General features: G+C 53.2%; 1 protein-coding gene across 1 annotated transcript in view; it reads left to right on the top strand.

The window, feature by feature from the left end:
- ZNF185 (zinc finger protein 185 with LIM domain) overlaps positions 1-15,396 on the top strand; it is a 68,102-nt gene that overhangs the window by 23,414 nt on the left and 29,292 nt on the right. The window contains exons 13-17 of the mRNA XM_081042500.1: positions 5,009-5,095; positions 8,313-8,417; positions 9,270-9,368; positions 11,369-11,464; positions 12,337-12,426. Of these exons, the coding sequence (XP_080898626.1) occupies positions 5,009-5,095; positions 8,313-8,417; positions 9,270-9,368; positions 11,369-11,464; positions 12,337-12,426 (477 nt within the window). The remainder of the gene's footprint in view (positions 1-5,008; positions 5,096-8,312; positions 8,418-9,269; positions 9,369-11,368; positions 11,465-12,336; positions 12,427-15,396) is intronic.

Genomic DNA, 15,396 nt, shown 5'->3' with positions numbered 1-15,396 from the left:
ACCTCCTTGTACTTTGTGCTGAATCGTGCTAAGTCCTGCTGAGTGTGCCACTGCCCTGTTGTCACTGCTGTTGAAAGCACCTGTCTGGATTGGGAGCTTTGCCCACATCCAGGTCTACTAAAGGCCGTGCCTCTGTGACACCCTTGGAAGACCCCAAGGGCTGAGGGGCAGAGCACCTGTCCTTCCAGGTCGTGTTCAGGGGCCCCAGGGGCTGTTCCAGCTCTTGTAATGTCACTGCAAGCCCCCATTCCCCACCTATCATGAAGCCCCACAACCATTTGTGTGTGACAGTCCTCAGGGCCCCTTCCTCTGTGCCAGGAGGAAGACAGACCACCTGCTGGGGCACAGACTGGTGGTGGAGAGGGAGCCTGCAGCAGGATTGCTGGCCTGAGGCTGGAAGGGGCTGGGGAGGCGGCGGAAGGCCCCTCCTCTTCATTCAACCCTTCTTTTGATCTTCCCTGTTTGTCTGAGCTTTTGTCCGTGAAAAACGGAAAGAAGTGGAAAGGTTGGAGAACTCTTCACAAAGTAGCATTGATGGGTCTTGGTGACGGATGGATATGGAGGCTTAGTCTGTTCGAGTTGCTGTAACAAAGTCCCAGAAACTGGGTGTCTCAAACAACTGAATTGTATTGACTCCCAGTTCTGGAAGCTGGAAGTCCAGGATCCAGATGTTGGCAGGGTTGGCTTCTTCCGCAGGCTCTGTCCTTGGCTTGTAGATGGTCGTCTTCTCCCTGTGTCCTTACATGGTCGTCCCTCTGTGCGTGTCTGTGTCCTAATCTCCTCTTTTATAAGGACACCAGTCAGTTGGATGAGAGCCCACCTCAATAACCTCATTTTACCTTCATCACCTTTTAAAGACCCTGTCTCCAAATACAAGCACATTCTGAGGTCCTGAGGGTTAAGGGCTTTAACATACACATTTTGAAGGGGAGACAACGCAATTCAGCCCCTAACATGGCACATTTCTGATTTTTCCTTATTTCTCCCTTAAAAAAAAATAAAAGCAACGAATAGTTGCAGATATTTTTTAAAACAGACTATAGGAGAGTTAAGTTGTACTGGATTATGGATTTGAGAGGCATTTTGTCACTTATTCCGGAAAATTCCTTTGAATGTTTAATACCCATCCCCTGACTGTCATAGCAAGGTGGCTGTCCCAGTCTGCTGGGGCTGCCATAAAACTACCCCAGCTGGTGCTCAAACAACAAAAGTGTATTGTCCCCCATTTCGGGAGGCAGGATGTCTGAGATCAAACTTGCCTGTGAGGCCCCAGGAAACTGAACTGGAACCAAATTATGGAATGTTCCAGACACCACAGGTGTCTCACAATGAGGCTTCCCTCCGACTCTGCAATCACAAAATAGTTGGAAGCCACCAGGCAGCTTCCAGGTAAGCTGCTGGCCAGTCCTGGGCAGCCTTCCTCTCTGACCTGACCCTGCACTGGGCCAGGCAGCCATCACCAGTCCCTCTTGCCCTGCTCCTGTCTGCCTGGCTATCTGAGAAGTGCAGCCCTCGCTATAGCCTTGAATGATCCCAGCCCCATGGGGAGCAGTGACTCAAAACCCTGGGTCCCACAGTACCTCAGAGGAAGCTGGTTTGCGGCTGATTTAGATCACAGCCTCGTCCCCAGGCATGGCCCTGCTGAGGCCACCCCCTCCCTAAGCCTGCCCCTGCCCCATCCCCCATCCTAAAGTCTGAGGTCAGCTCCCCCTCTCATGAAGCAGGCCGACCAGGAGGAGGGCCCCTGTCTTAGGGGCCCAACCCTTCACAGACTTTAAGGAGGGCTGAGTGTCTGGGACAGGAATTGCCACACAGAGGACCACAGGCTGTGTCCTTAGGGCTTTCCAGCTGTCTCTTTCCTTCCATTGGAACTCCAGTATTGCTCCAGACTCCAGACCTGCCTGGGCGTCCCGAAGTCTCCTCAGCTCCAACTGCCCTTCCTCCATGCACCCAGGGCCTGGTATCTTGGGTTCATCCACTTTTCCCCCTCTTTTTCTGGGATGACTCCTGCCCACCTTCTGAACTGAGCTCAGTTGCATACCCTCTCCCAGAGAAACTAGCCTCTGTGAGGGCCCCCAGGCCTGGCTGCTACCCCATCACAGCACAGGTCCAGCTTCTTTGGCCTTCTGCCTCACCCAACCAGGGCAAGACCTGTAGTCTGTGCCCCAGCATGCTGCCTGGTAGAATAGCTGGGGAGCATTGAGTAGGAGTACAGCTTCCGGCACAAGGCAAAACCCTAGCATTGCCCTGCATTGGCTGTGTGACCTTGAGCAAGTCACTTTACCTCTCTGTGCTTCAGTTTCTTCATGTGTTAAATAGGGAACAGTGATAACTACTGCCTGAGGCTTTCCCAAATACTAAATAGGGTAATGCTTGTAAAGTCCTTTGCGTAGTGCCTGGCTGCTTGTTATTGCCGGGTGCTCCCCATTAGAGGCTTGCGGATTTGCAGGGCCCTTCTTCAAAAGACTAAAGACACCAATGTCGCCACCTGCTGGCCTCTGAGGGAAGTGCGTCTGTGGGTTCCAGAGGAGGAGGTACAGGTATCCAATTTTTCACCAGTTTGCTTTCTGCCACTTTGCTTTTACGAGCTGAAAGACCTCTGTTAGTATCTGTTTTTGCTAACCAAAAGAAATCCAAAGAGAATTTTGGTTTTTACCAAAAAAAGGCAAAAAGCAAAACTAGCGTTCAGTTCATTGCTTCATTTTACGCCATTTTGGCTTAAGAAAGATTTCATAGGAACACCCTCCTTTTGGATAGCAGGCGAAACCTCTACTCCCTCCCCACTCCCCTGCCTCTCTCCCTCATTTAGCTGGTGAGTTGCACGCTCTTTGGCACAGGCCACTGTCAGTCATGTTTCCACGGGCAGCAGGGGCTGCACTGAATGAGTGTTCCTGGCCTTCAGCAGCTCTTAGCCTAGCCGAGAACTTCAGATTGGACTAGAGCCATCTGTGGTTGAAGGTCAGGAGAAGTGGTGGGGCTGGTGGGGGGCTGCAGGAGAGGAGAGGCTGGAAGGCTCCTGTATTGATTTGCTGGGGTTGCCATAACAAGGTACCAGACACGGGGTGGATTCAACAACAAAGGTTTGTCCTCATACTTCTGGAGGGCAGAAGTCCTAATACAAGGTGTTGGCAGACCTTTGTGCTCCCTCTGAAGGCTCTGGGGGAGCATCTGTTCTAGAATTTCCTCTTAGATTCTGCTATTATTGGCAATTCTTGGTGCTTCCTAGCTTCTAGATACATCACTCCAATCTCTACCTTCTACCTTCACGTGGCTGTCTTCCCTGTGTTCTTGTGTCCAAATGTCCCTTTTTTTTATAAGGACACCAGTCATATTGGATTAGGACACACCCTACTCCAGCGTGACCTTATCTTAATTAATTACATCTCCATTGACCCTATTTCCAAATCAGGTCACATTCACAGATACCGAGGGTTAGGACTTCAACATATCTTTTGGGGGAACAGTGCAACCCGTAACAGCCCCGCTGGAAGCGCTCCCATGTGACCTGTGTCTTTAAGAAGCAGTTGCTCAGGGGAATGACCGAGGAGGAGTTGTTGAGGAGAAATGCCAGCTTAGGCAGGCTGAGGCAACACTTTGTTCCTATTTCCTCTCTGACATAACAAGAAGCTCTAGTGAGAAAGTATGTTCTACTTGCCTGTGATATCCCCAAGTGGAGCATGTCCCTGGCACCACGTGCTTTAGATGGGGCAGGTAGGACCAGCAGCCAAGGGCTTTATGCTGTTGTCGTCCTTGTCATGGGAGAAGACAAGGGGAGATCAGAGCTGCCCGTGGTGCTTAGGTCCCCTCCTGACTTTCATGTAGGGAGAGGCTCTGTCCCTGGCAGCCCTGCCATTTCACTCTCATCATCTCCAGTGTCCCCAGGAGGGACAGAGATGAGCATCTCACTGACCTGGCCCTCTACGGGCTCCTAGTGTAGGTTGAAGCTAGGTGCCAGGGTCAACACCCAGGCTCACCCATCTCCCTGCCTTCACCCTAGATCCTCGAATCCCTCCTCCTCCTGGGACCCTGGAGTGGCCTTTCGAAAGTGCCAGTCTGATCATGTCAGGCCCCTCACCCCTACTTCAAGCCTCTCCTGTGGCTTCCCTTGGCGACACCCATATGGTCTCAGCATTTAAGACACTTTTCAGTCTCCACCTCCCTCTTCCCCATCTCCCTCCAGCTGGGCTGGGGCCTTCCCCAGGGCAGGCTAGGCTCACCCCCATCTGCACCCAAGTGCCCAGACCAGCGCCCTAGGACAACCGAAGGAAGGAGTGAGTGGCTGTGATGTGACCTGGGCTGGGTCTGAAAGGATGGCTTAGACCTCACTCTGTGGACCTGGGGAGGTATGGTTTGGGGCAAAGGGTAACCCCATAAAGCCATGGAGCTCTAGATTCTCTCTAGCCCTGGGCATCACCATGGCCTGAGCCTGCCGGGTGTCAGGCCCTGCAGTGCTGAGAATCTGTGATCCTCCGTGGGGAATGGGCACCTGGTCACTGGCCTTCATACCCCAGACTCTGCCGTCCCTCTCCCACTGGCTCTCACTCCAAATTTGGTCTGTAAGTTTCCTGGGTATCTTGTTTGTCATCAGTCCATATCAGCCCATGAACTCAGAATTCCCGCCGGCCTCACAAATAGCCCCTTTGGACATTCCAGTGGGACAATAGGCAGGGCTCACGGAGCTACAGACAAGCTGTTGGGGCTGGGTGCTTTCATTTCCACCCAGAGGGCCCCTTGCTCTGCCTGAAGGGAGCTGAGCTTGAGGGTGCGAGACTGGTGAAGGGGCACTTCACTCTCCTTCGTCTGGGGCCTGGAGGTCAGTGGCCCACGCTCAGCTGCAGCACGAAGAGGACTCAAGGCCAAAGATGAGACAAAAGGGGAAAAGGCAATGGGTGTGAGTGTCCCACCGCATTAGCCAGGAGGCTCCTGAGGGAGAACGCCCTTGGAAACCCAGAACAGATGGGGAGACTTTTCTTACCAGCAGCTCTCTGGCTCTCTCCTTTGGCCACAGCACAAGAGGTGAGGAGATTGTTCGCCTGCAGATCATGACACCCGGGGCGGGACTCCGCCTGATGGCCCCAGACCTGGAAGGAATGAGGTACGGGGGTCCTGCTGCTGTCCGGGCTCCTTCCATACCATTCGAGAGATGGGGAAAGCAGGGCCAGCAGGCAAATGATGAGGCTTGGGGGCTGGTTAGTGGGAGACATGGTCGACCTGGGTTCTTTCTCTGCCCCCATCTCTTCTTTCACGCCACAGTTACTGGGAAGGGAGCATTTGGTCTGTGGGAGGCCAGGCCCAGCCCTGGGGACCCAGTGGCAACCACCCTGGCCAAAGTTGCTGACTGTCCGCCTGGTGGGGGAGGCAGACGCAGACATGAGCCAGCTGTGAGGGCTCAGCCCTGCCGACAGCTGGCCAGCTGCGCTGGGTGGGGACACAAGGTCTGTGGAGCCCCATGACATCATTGGAACAGTTGCCCTGCCTGTGTGAGGCACGCCACCAGGACTGGGATAGGGTCACTGGGTCAGCCGTGACAGCGCATGATGCCACCGTGCCCGGTGCTGGGTTTGGGGGGCGGCGAGGGGCAAGAGGGCCACAAGCAGCAGGGAGCGTAGCCGGCCCAGCCCCTGCATCAGGGTAGTAAGCAGATGGCCAGGTAACAGGTGAGCAGGTTTGGGGGTCTGGAGGGGGAGCAAGAGGAGATATAAGCAGGGAGAAGCCACTTCTCCTGGGAGGGGCAGCACTCTCTCCTGCTCATTTACTTATTCACTCCACTAGCATTTACTGAGCCCCGGCTGCAACCGGAACCCCGTGCCAGGGCCCGGGAAGTACCAGTGAAGTAGCCAGACTAGGGCCCTGGGGAGAGAGGCCAACGCATGTGCACAAGATAGTCCCTGGGGCAGTGGGAGCTCCAAGCAGGAGCCTCTCACCAGCATGGGGGTGGGGGTGGTTAGGGAAGGCTTCCTGGAGGAAGCGACGTTCTGGATGAGTCTTGACGGATCTTTAGGTCCCTTTATTCTCTTCCTTGGCTCCTCCCTCTCTATAGCCCCGCACCAGTCAGGCACTGAGCCCTGTCTGTTCTGTTTTAGAGAGATTTCTGTCCCTACTGCCCTCCCCTGGGTCCAGGCCTCCACCATTACTCACCCATTACTGCAACCATCTTCTAGGGCCCTGTACCCAAACCCTTGTCCACATCTCTACCTAGGTGACATTTTTAAAAGGCAGAAGTAGTCTTGGCAGCCCACTGGGGAAGACCCTGCAATGGGGCTCCCCATTTAAGTGCTGCAGCCTGAACTCAATATCTTGCCTGGCCCTTCTCCCCTCCAGTCCCCTTCCCTGGCTCCTCTCACATAACCCCCACTCCCTGGGCCCTCCACTCTAGCCTCCCGGGCCTCCGTGTGTCCCCTAGCACCATTCGTCTATGCAGGCTGTAGGCCCTTCCTGGGGTGCTCTTTCCCCTCTTGATTTTTCAGCCCCAACTCAGATGTCTCCCCACTTAGGCATGTCCCTCCCCTGTGTTTCTTTCTGGGGTAGCGTCTGTGAGGGGCTTTTCCTGCTGAGCTCCCACGGTGCTGTGTTCTGACTTCAACCAGAGAATTTTCCATACATCTATCCACTCATGGATCAGTCGGCCCCAAGAACCCTGAGTGCCTGGAGGGCAGACACTACCTTTGGGTCCCAGCACAGGGCATGGCCCAGAACAGGAGTGCAGGAGGGTTTGTTACTGGAATGGTGGAGAGTCATCCAGCGTGATGATATCTTTAATAAGGCAACACTGGAAGCTGCTTCATTGGTTCTTCTAAGGTGACCACTCTCTGAGACATGGGCTGAGTGATCCCTGGACATGCAGGAGAAAGCCACGAGGCTTCTCATACTTTGTCTGGGAGTGGCAAAGCTACAACAGTCCATTGAGAACCCCTGCAGTACCCCCCTCTCCCTCTTTCCAATGGGATAATCAAGTTAGAGAGAAAGGGGGAAAGCGAGAATTCTCCAAGCCCGGCCCTGCCTCTGACAGCCTAGCAGGTATCCCCACGCAGATGTAGGTGCGGTTGTGATGTCCATTGTACAGCTGAGGAAACAGACTCTGAAGGGTCACACAACGAAGAGCAGGTAGATCCAGGAATCCCACACAGGCTGCCTGACTGCCACCCTGCACCTTTTTCTCCATAACTCACTATACTAGTGGGGACCTAGGGGGGCACGGGGGCAGGGAGGGGTGATATACTTAATATTGTTTGCATGAATATATGACGAGACTCTTTGTAGGCATCCAAATGCATATTAGCAGGAGGCATTTGAGGGTTTGTGGTTGAGGTTTGGGAGAGCGGTCAGGGCTCAAGAGATTTCCATGTTATATGCAGACAGATGAGAGCTGAAATAGTGGGGCCCAATGTCAATGTTTACATGGGGTACAATGTCAAGGAAATAAAGGAGAGAGGAGCCAGCAAGTTGGCTACAGAACCCAGTGTGGAGGAGGCAGCTGTCTCGTCATCCCCCCTGAGGGCAACTAGGGGTGTGGTCAGGTCTGGCCACGTTGACTGTTAGCTGCTGAAGGACCAGTCTGTGAGGCAGTGGGGGTTTGGGTCAGGAGCACAGAGGAAAGGTGGGAACAAGCGGAGGTCAGTGGCTCGAGAGGGACAGTTGATGTAACGGGAGCAGAGGAGAAGGCCAAGGTGACGGAGTGTGCAGATGGAGAGGAATACTGGGAACACCAGCGTCTAAAGGGCAGGAGGGAAAAGGGCAAAAAAAATGGAAGATGTGGCAAAGGACTCATGATGGACGGGCAAGGGGGAGAGAGGCAAGAGTGTCCCACTGAGTGTCCCACTCAGTGGTTCCGAATGGCAATCATGATAGGAGTGTCTCTGATAGGTGTGACACCATGGGGCTCCCGGATGACCTCAGAGAGAACACAGGGAGGGGGAATTAGGTGGTTAGGATCAGTCTTACACCACAGAGGATTATAGTTCAGAACTCTGAAGCCACACTGCTTGGGTTCAAATCCCTTTTGTTACCTGTGAACCTTGGGGGAAGTCATGAGGGCTGTCTGTGCCTCATTTTGCTCATCTGGAAAGTGGGTACGGATAATAGCAGTGCCCCTGTCCTGGGGTTGATGTGGAGAGTTAATGCATGCAGAGTCATGAGAACAAGATCTTGCCCTCAACCAACATCGTTATTAGTGAGATATTGAGAAGTGGCCAATCCTGCAATATCAGGTTTTAAGCTCCTTGGAGTCGGCTGATGCTTGGGGATGAGGTAACTGCCTCGACCTGAGTGTGGGTGGCTGCTGGGTTGTTAACTTACATTTCTTTCCTCCACAGGTCTTCCCTGGACTCCAAAGACAAGGAAGTCCCCAGTTCCAGAGAGCCCAAAAGAGACTTGGCTGCTGAGGAGGCTTTCAAGGGCCCCAGTCCAGACTCTGAAAGGTAACTCAGTGCAGGGACATCGAGCCCATGTGACCCCCAGTCCAAGAGCCATGGATGGAGCTGGGACCAGGACTGTCTCCTTCCCCGTGTCCTCAGTGAATATCTGTTGGACAAATGAACGTAGGAATGCATGAGGCCTAGAGAGGGGCAGGCCCCTGCTCCGATCCCTCAGTGAACCAGTGGCACAGGAAGATGAAACTCCAGGCTAGGCCACCCCTACGCCAGCCCTTGGCCCAACTTCACTGTGCTTTTGCTGCACTGAAAGCAGCCCTGCCAGTGGCCAGGGCAAGCAAGGCCGCCAAGCCATCAGTATGGGGGTCAGTGACCAAAGGATGCGTGGACCCCAGCATAGCATCTGGCAGGGCCTTCCATGATTACCTGTGGACAAAGGGAGACATGGGATGGGGAGCAAGGCTGGGGGGTGGAGACATGGTGAGGAATGATGAGTCTAGAGGGGATGGTTGTGCCCAGCCATCTGGCGACAATCCCACTGACCAGGGGAGCCTGGGTGTGGTGAGCAGTGGCTGGGAGTTGGGCATTATTTAACAGGAAGCGCATCCAGTAGTAGATAAGAGCTCACCGTCTTCTCAGTGTGGAGCCATCATTGTGTCAGCCTCCCCCTAAGTGGCCACCTTGCTCTGTTTGTTGACTCCACTCTTGCTCCAGGTTTTATTCCAGATTTGGAATAAAAGCAGACATACTTGCTGATACTGGCTTGGTTCCAGTTGGAGCACTGCAGCGTGGCAGCCAAGGGCCTGGGCTTCTGGTCCTTGAGGCCCACTCCCAGGACATCTGAGTTAGATTAGATCAAAAACCAATCAGACTCACCAAATGCTTCTCTTGCCATAACAGGTCAAGTGCACAGTCAAGGGATGTCAACGTGGGATACAGAGCCATTGGCTCCCCATCTGAAGGCTTGGCCGGAGCAGACCTCAGCTCTGGGAGAGGAAGGTGAGCTGCCCAGGGGAGGCAGATGGTCCTGAGTTGTCGATTCTCTCATGTCCCTGGTGATAGGCCAGGGTCAAGCTGCCAAAACTGCTTGGGCTGCTGTGAGTAGAACGCGGGTCATTTCCTTACTGCTTTTCCCATCTCCAGTACTCCCACCCCCAACCATGTACTTTGTCCCTGGGCTTTCCACTTCTGGGAATTACCTATGCTTGAATCTTACTCCTCGTGCATATGGCGAATGAGTGAAGGGACAAACTAACACATGAATGACCAAACGAAGGATGAATTGGTGCCTTCTTGTTTGTTGGCTGAACTCTGAAAACAAGCTAGAAGGAGGCCCTTCATCCCTGCTTTCTACTTTCCCTTCCAGAAGCCCAAAGCCTCCTTTTCCCACCCCACCCTCCTTCCCTAGCCAGCTCTGCTCTGCGCTTCCGTGAGAGGAAAAGCAGCGTCCCTAGTGAGCCAAGCATGACTAGCTGGGCTCTAGGTTCTTGGACCTGCGTGGAGTGATTTGAGAAGTAGCAAGACCCCACCTGTCCCCAAGTGGTTCCAAACCAAGCATGAGTCATCCCTGGGGACAAATGCTAGGTAGGCAGATATTGGGACAGATAGTTAAGCTCCGACCTGTGCTAGAAGCCTTATGGTTCAGAACAGATGGCCAGAGAGGAACGGCAAAGCCGGTGTCTGCAGAGAACATGACTGCACGCTGCCCTACAACAGTCTGCCCAGGGAGGGAGGAGCCCCTGCCGACTGCTTTCCCTCTGCCCCCCGCCCCGGTCCTCCCAGCTGCCCCTGCTTCCTCGAGCCCACTGGGGGCCCCATGCCCTCGCTAACTAGTTTGCAACTGATTTTTGGATCAACAGTCCCAACTTCCAAATCCAGGAGCCCAAGCCAACATGGGAAGGGGGCAGCAGGCCCCAGCCTGTGACCACTGTGCCTCAGCAGGTGCCAGGAATGCCACAGCGCTGGAGCCTCAGTTCTCTGAGCTCCCACTTGTGGGCAGAACTGTGAGAGAGTCAGCACCTGCATCACTGTGTGCTGGTCAGCTAGTCATGCAGATCCACTCACTCGGCTGGTGGCTGTCGTGGAAGACTCCTGGTCCAATGTGTTTGGACCTCAAATTAACTTGCAAAATAAGCTGAAGAAAATTCTAGATTTCTATGATTTTTTAACACAGTCTTTTACGTTGTCTTACTTATACTGATTTTGATAACGATGTTGAACAAAACTTGCCTTTACCGTCTTCCCAAAGAAAAGGTTGTTTCTCGTGGAAGAAACAACCACTTTCCCTTTCCATGAATTTTCATGAGTTTGCTTGATAATTGAATTTAATGATTAACAGTTGCAAGTACAACTGGCGTAAACGGGTTTGGGAACAAACGCTAGGGACTTTTCCGTGAGTGTGCTACGTAAGTGGAGGATGCAGATTTTCACAGGGGATAAGGTGCCCTGTGAGCTGTGACAGCTTGGCGTGCTGTGTCAGTCTTCCTGAGACATGGAGAATGTGACTTACCCCTGGGAAGGCAGGGTAAGAGCACCCACTCATTTTGTATCAAGTTTATGGATACAGATAGACTGCCACCAGCCACAGGACCCAGTAACGCGAACAGGAACACTTCAGCCAAGTTAGGGCCCAGGCATTATTTTAAGTACTTGCCATCCACATGAACTCATTTCCTCTTCTCAGAAAACGTATGAGGTAGACATCGCTGTCCCCATTTCACTCATGGTAAAACTGAGGCCCAAAGAGATCAGGTGATGTGTCCAAGGTCACATAGCTGGGAGGTAGCTAAGCGGTGATTTGAATCTGAGCAATGTAACTCTAGGGAGCATGGCCTTAACCACTAGGCTACACTGCCCTGGTGTTGGGTGGCTGTGAGATATGAGTATTATGCCCTGAGTATCTGTTCAAGCATCTCCTCGGGACCCATCACCGGTTGAGAGGGAGTAGACGTACAATCACAAAAGCCTAAACGCAGCCCGGGCTTGGCCTCCTTCCGCAGGGTGTGCTCAGCTGCTGGCTCCGTCCCTCTACTGGACGATCAGAGTGTGTACAGTGCCAACTCTCAGCCTCGCAAACCTGGACCAGAAGCCACCAGGTAAGAATGGGGTGGCTGGTGACCATTCCCATAGCTAGACAAAGTCTTCAGGGTCCAGCTTCAGATTCCAGGGTCCCAGAATCCCCCTCACACTTCTCGGTGCCATGCCACCTTCCTATTAGATAATCACTACAGGAAAGGGAAGGTTGGGAGGAGCTCCGACCTGTAGCTGGACACACCCACTGGGGACAGTGTGGGAGGGGGACAGATGATAAGTCTGTGGGATCCTGACAGCCCAGCACCCACCCACAGGGACCCAAGCTGAGGTGGCAGAGGGACATCAGGAGGCAAAGCTTGGTAAGAGACCCTGCTAGGAAGTCTCAGTGAAACATCTCCTGTAGGGACTACAGCCTGGCCCAGCAGGCTGGAGTCAGGGGGAAGAACTCCAGGGATCATGTGGAGGCAGCTGGGGAGGGCACATGGCTCCAGGGGCATGAAGGTGCAATGGGAAGAGGTTTTGCATTCCCAGGCTGCAGGCTCCTGCCCTATTTCATCTACCAATCCACCAGTGGGAGCGGCCATTTGCTCTAGGTGTGTGGAGCATTTAGTAAGGGACAATCTTTCTGGAATCCGAAGATGTGTAGGTCAGGCAAGAACACTGGAATCCAAAATCAGGAGGCTTTCTCAGAGATCCCAAGCTGGTCAGGGGTAGTGCTTTGTCTTGAACTCAGGTGCTAAGGCCACAGCCAAGGCTCACGAGATGTTATCACACACAGTGGTGTCTATGCCACACTAATGGCAGGACTGGAAGGCCAGCCTTTACTGACATAGCCCCCCCTTTCCTGTGAGGAAGCAGCTGGGAGGGGGAAGAACAGGGCCCCCAGTCTCCTTTGGTCTGAGACCTCAGCAGGCCTGTGTGCTTCCTCCCTCAGCGCCAGTGCCACTTTGGGCTCTGCTGCCCCAGCTGACAAGAAGAGCGACAGCTCAGCGAACCTAGAGAACACGGAGACAAACTCAAAGGGGTAAGGCATCAGCAAACAATGCTGAGCTTCTGTGGTGGAGAGAGGCAGCTCAGGTGTGCATTAGCCTTTGGCTGGCAAAGTGAGGCCAGTGAGGCCTGTGAGCTGGCCCGAGGCACATGGCAAGGGCTGAAGCCCCAGCTAGAACCCTCTGGCCTCTGCCTGTGGGTCCACAAAGCCTTCCACTACACCTTTTTGCCTCCAGCCAGGAAGTTCTCCATAATCAAGAAGTCACCCACTCTTTCAGTCAACAACCGCTTGGGCAAGCACCTGCCCTGTGCTGGAGGCTGGAGCACACAGACAAATCAGACATGGCTGATGGGGGCAGGGGGCGCAAAGCCCGGCCCAGAGGAACAATGTATGCTGGAGCACGGGAAGGGGGGCAGACATGATGGTTTCATGGGGGAAGTAGCTTTCGAGTTGAATCTTGAAAGGTGAATAGGAGTCTTCCAAGCAAAGGGAACAGGATATACAAAGGACTCCAAACAATCTGGGATTATTTGGATATTGTATGTAGCTGAGTGTGGCTGGCACTAAAGGTCCTTGTGGGGGAATAGTGGAACAGGAGGTTTGTCGTGGTAGGCATGAGCCGATTGTCCTTTAATACCAGATATTCTTAAAGATCACAACAGCTACTTAACTTTGGGGAACCTACTGTGTGCACACCCCTCTGCTCACAGTGTCTCATAATGTCCTCCCCACAATCCTGCGAGGTTTGCGCCTAATTAGAATGAAGAACAAAGGCCAGGAACACAGGTCTTTGTGCCTCCTGGGAAGAACAGTACTCTGAAAGAAATAGTCAGGGTACTGAGATAGAGTGAGGGCAGTGAGGAGGGCTACTACTTAGTTGGGTAGAGGGAGGTGCCTCAGGTGAGCTCCCCGAAGGAGGAAAAGGAACTAACTAGGAAGAATGAGAAAAGAGCTGAGCATAGCGAACCACAAACCTAAAAACCCGGCAGTGGGAATTCCCTCAGTATGTTCCCAAGCATAGAGTGGCTGGAGCCTAGTTGGTGAGGGGGGACCATAGATGGAGCAGGGCCTTAGTAAGCCATGATAATGACATGATAAGGAGGTTGGATCTTATTTCAAGTTTAAACCAAACAGGATCATGGTCTTACTTAGGTGTTCAACAGGTGAGTGCATTTTTGCATTTTCATACCACATTGCAGTTACTTCTTTACATTTGTGACCTCCACTGAAACTGGGATGCTGAGGGGTGGGGTGGGCAACAGATAAGGTATGAAGCCCTGTTATGTGACATTTTTGTTTCCAATTGCAGTCACAATTAATAGATTGGAAACAATAATGGACACTCATAGTGTGCTCTGCTAGTTGCTTTACAATCTTCCCAGCAACCACGTAAAATGAATAAGATGGGGAAACTAAGGCATAGAAAGGTTAAGTGACTTATCCAAGGGCTTACGAGTGGCAGAGCTGAGTCCCAATGCAAGAGGCTCTAAGAAAAACCTCAGGAAAAACTTTAAAAAGCTAGTTTATGAAATCTGTTCGTTGGAGACTATTCTTAAGACCCAGAACCACGAACTCTCAGCTGGTTAACGTGTAAAACATGCTGTATGCATGATCTCACCTAATATTCCCCCAAACCTGGGTGAGGATCTGGCTTCTGATGCAATATAACAGTGGAATAAATAGAGGGCTCCTGTGAGGAACAGAGCTAGGAATATAGCCCAGATCTGGCTAAGTCTAGAGCCCAGGCTTTGGAACTACTTTCCTCTGATGTGCAAAAGTTTCCAAAATCAATACACTTTCTTGAACACAGTGTTTCACAACTCTGGCTGAACTTGAGAAACACCTGGAAAGTGTTTTTTAAAATAAAAAAGCTTCCTGAGCTCCATGCAGAGATTAAATTTAATTGTTCTGGGGTGGGGCTCTACCATTAATGTCTTTTAAAAAGCTCCCGGTTCATTCTGCTGTCGTCTAGGTTTAGAACCATTGTTGTGAGTTAGTGGTTCCGAACCGGGAGCATCCGCCGCCCCTCTCCACCCCCTCGGGTTCACTTGGCAGTGTCTGGAGACACTATCGATTCTCCACAGCTGGAAGGGTGCTACTGGCAAATATTGGGTGGAGACGACGGATGCAGCCCAACGTCCTAAAAAGAATGCACAGGGCAACCCCCATCAGAGTTACCCAATACAAAATGTCAATAATGGCGAGGTTGACAAACTCTGTTGTAGAGATTTCACGATCTCTGTGGGATGTCCAGAAGATTCTGGACTGGGGGGAAAAAATGGATGCACAGAGAACACACCACCACTCTTCCTGGGGTCTGGGCAGCAAGCGCACACGTGCGCCTGCGCGCACTTCCACCTATTCGAGAGTGACGTGTATGCGCCAGCTCGTGCGTTCCGTGGGATCCTATGTGCGCCTGTGCCTGCGCTGGACGTGTGCGTGTGCGCCTGCGCCGGGCTCGTGCGAGTGCGCATGTGCCCGGCGTCTGCACCTGGCGTCTGTGCGCGCGTGCGCGGGCCGCCATTTCCTACAGCCCGGAGTTCGCGTTGCAGTAAGTGTCGGGAAATAGGACCGTCCGTAAAGCGAAATGGCTGCCCAGGTCGAGAGAGCCCTCGGCAGCGCTTCTCTTGTGGCCGTGCACGCATTGACCGCCAGATGGCGCTCGAGGATCACAGATAGACCCGATCGCACTTTTGAGGGCCACCCCCCCCCTCCCGGTTCCCGTTGCCCTTCCCCCGCTGGTCTGTTGGACTTGGTGTCCCACTGGCCTTAGGGTCGAAGCAGACCCCTCTGACCATGCGTGGACCATCAGCATAGTCCAGGCGGAGGCGGGAGAGAGGAAGGGAGCTGGGTGCCCGCGAGGAACCAAAAGCGGCTCCTGTGGCCCGATCCTGTTTGGTAGCGTGCCCTCCTGTCGGTCGTCTTCAGAGCTGTCTGAGGGCAGGAGCTGTGGACACGTGGGCAGGGCAGCCAGACTAGCCACCCAGAAGGACCCCTGTGTCC

Source organism: Rhinolophus hipposideros, assembly GCF_964194185.1.
Source record: "Rhinolophus hipposideros genome assembly, chromosome: X".
Lineage (NCBI taxonomy): Eukaryota > Metazoa > Chordata > Mammalia > Chiroptera > Rhinolophidae > Rhinolophus > Rhinolophus hipposideros.
The sequence above is the reverse complement of the archived record's forward strand: the minus strand, read 5'-3'. Positions and strand labels throughout refer to the sequence as shown.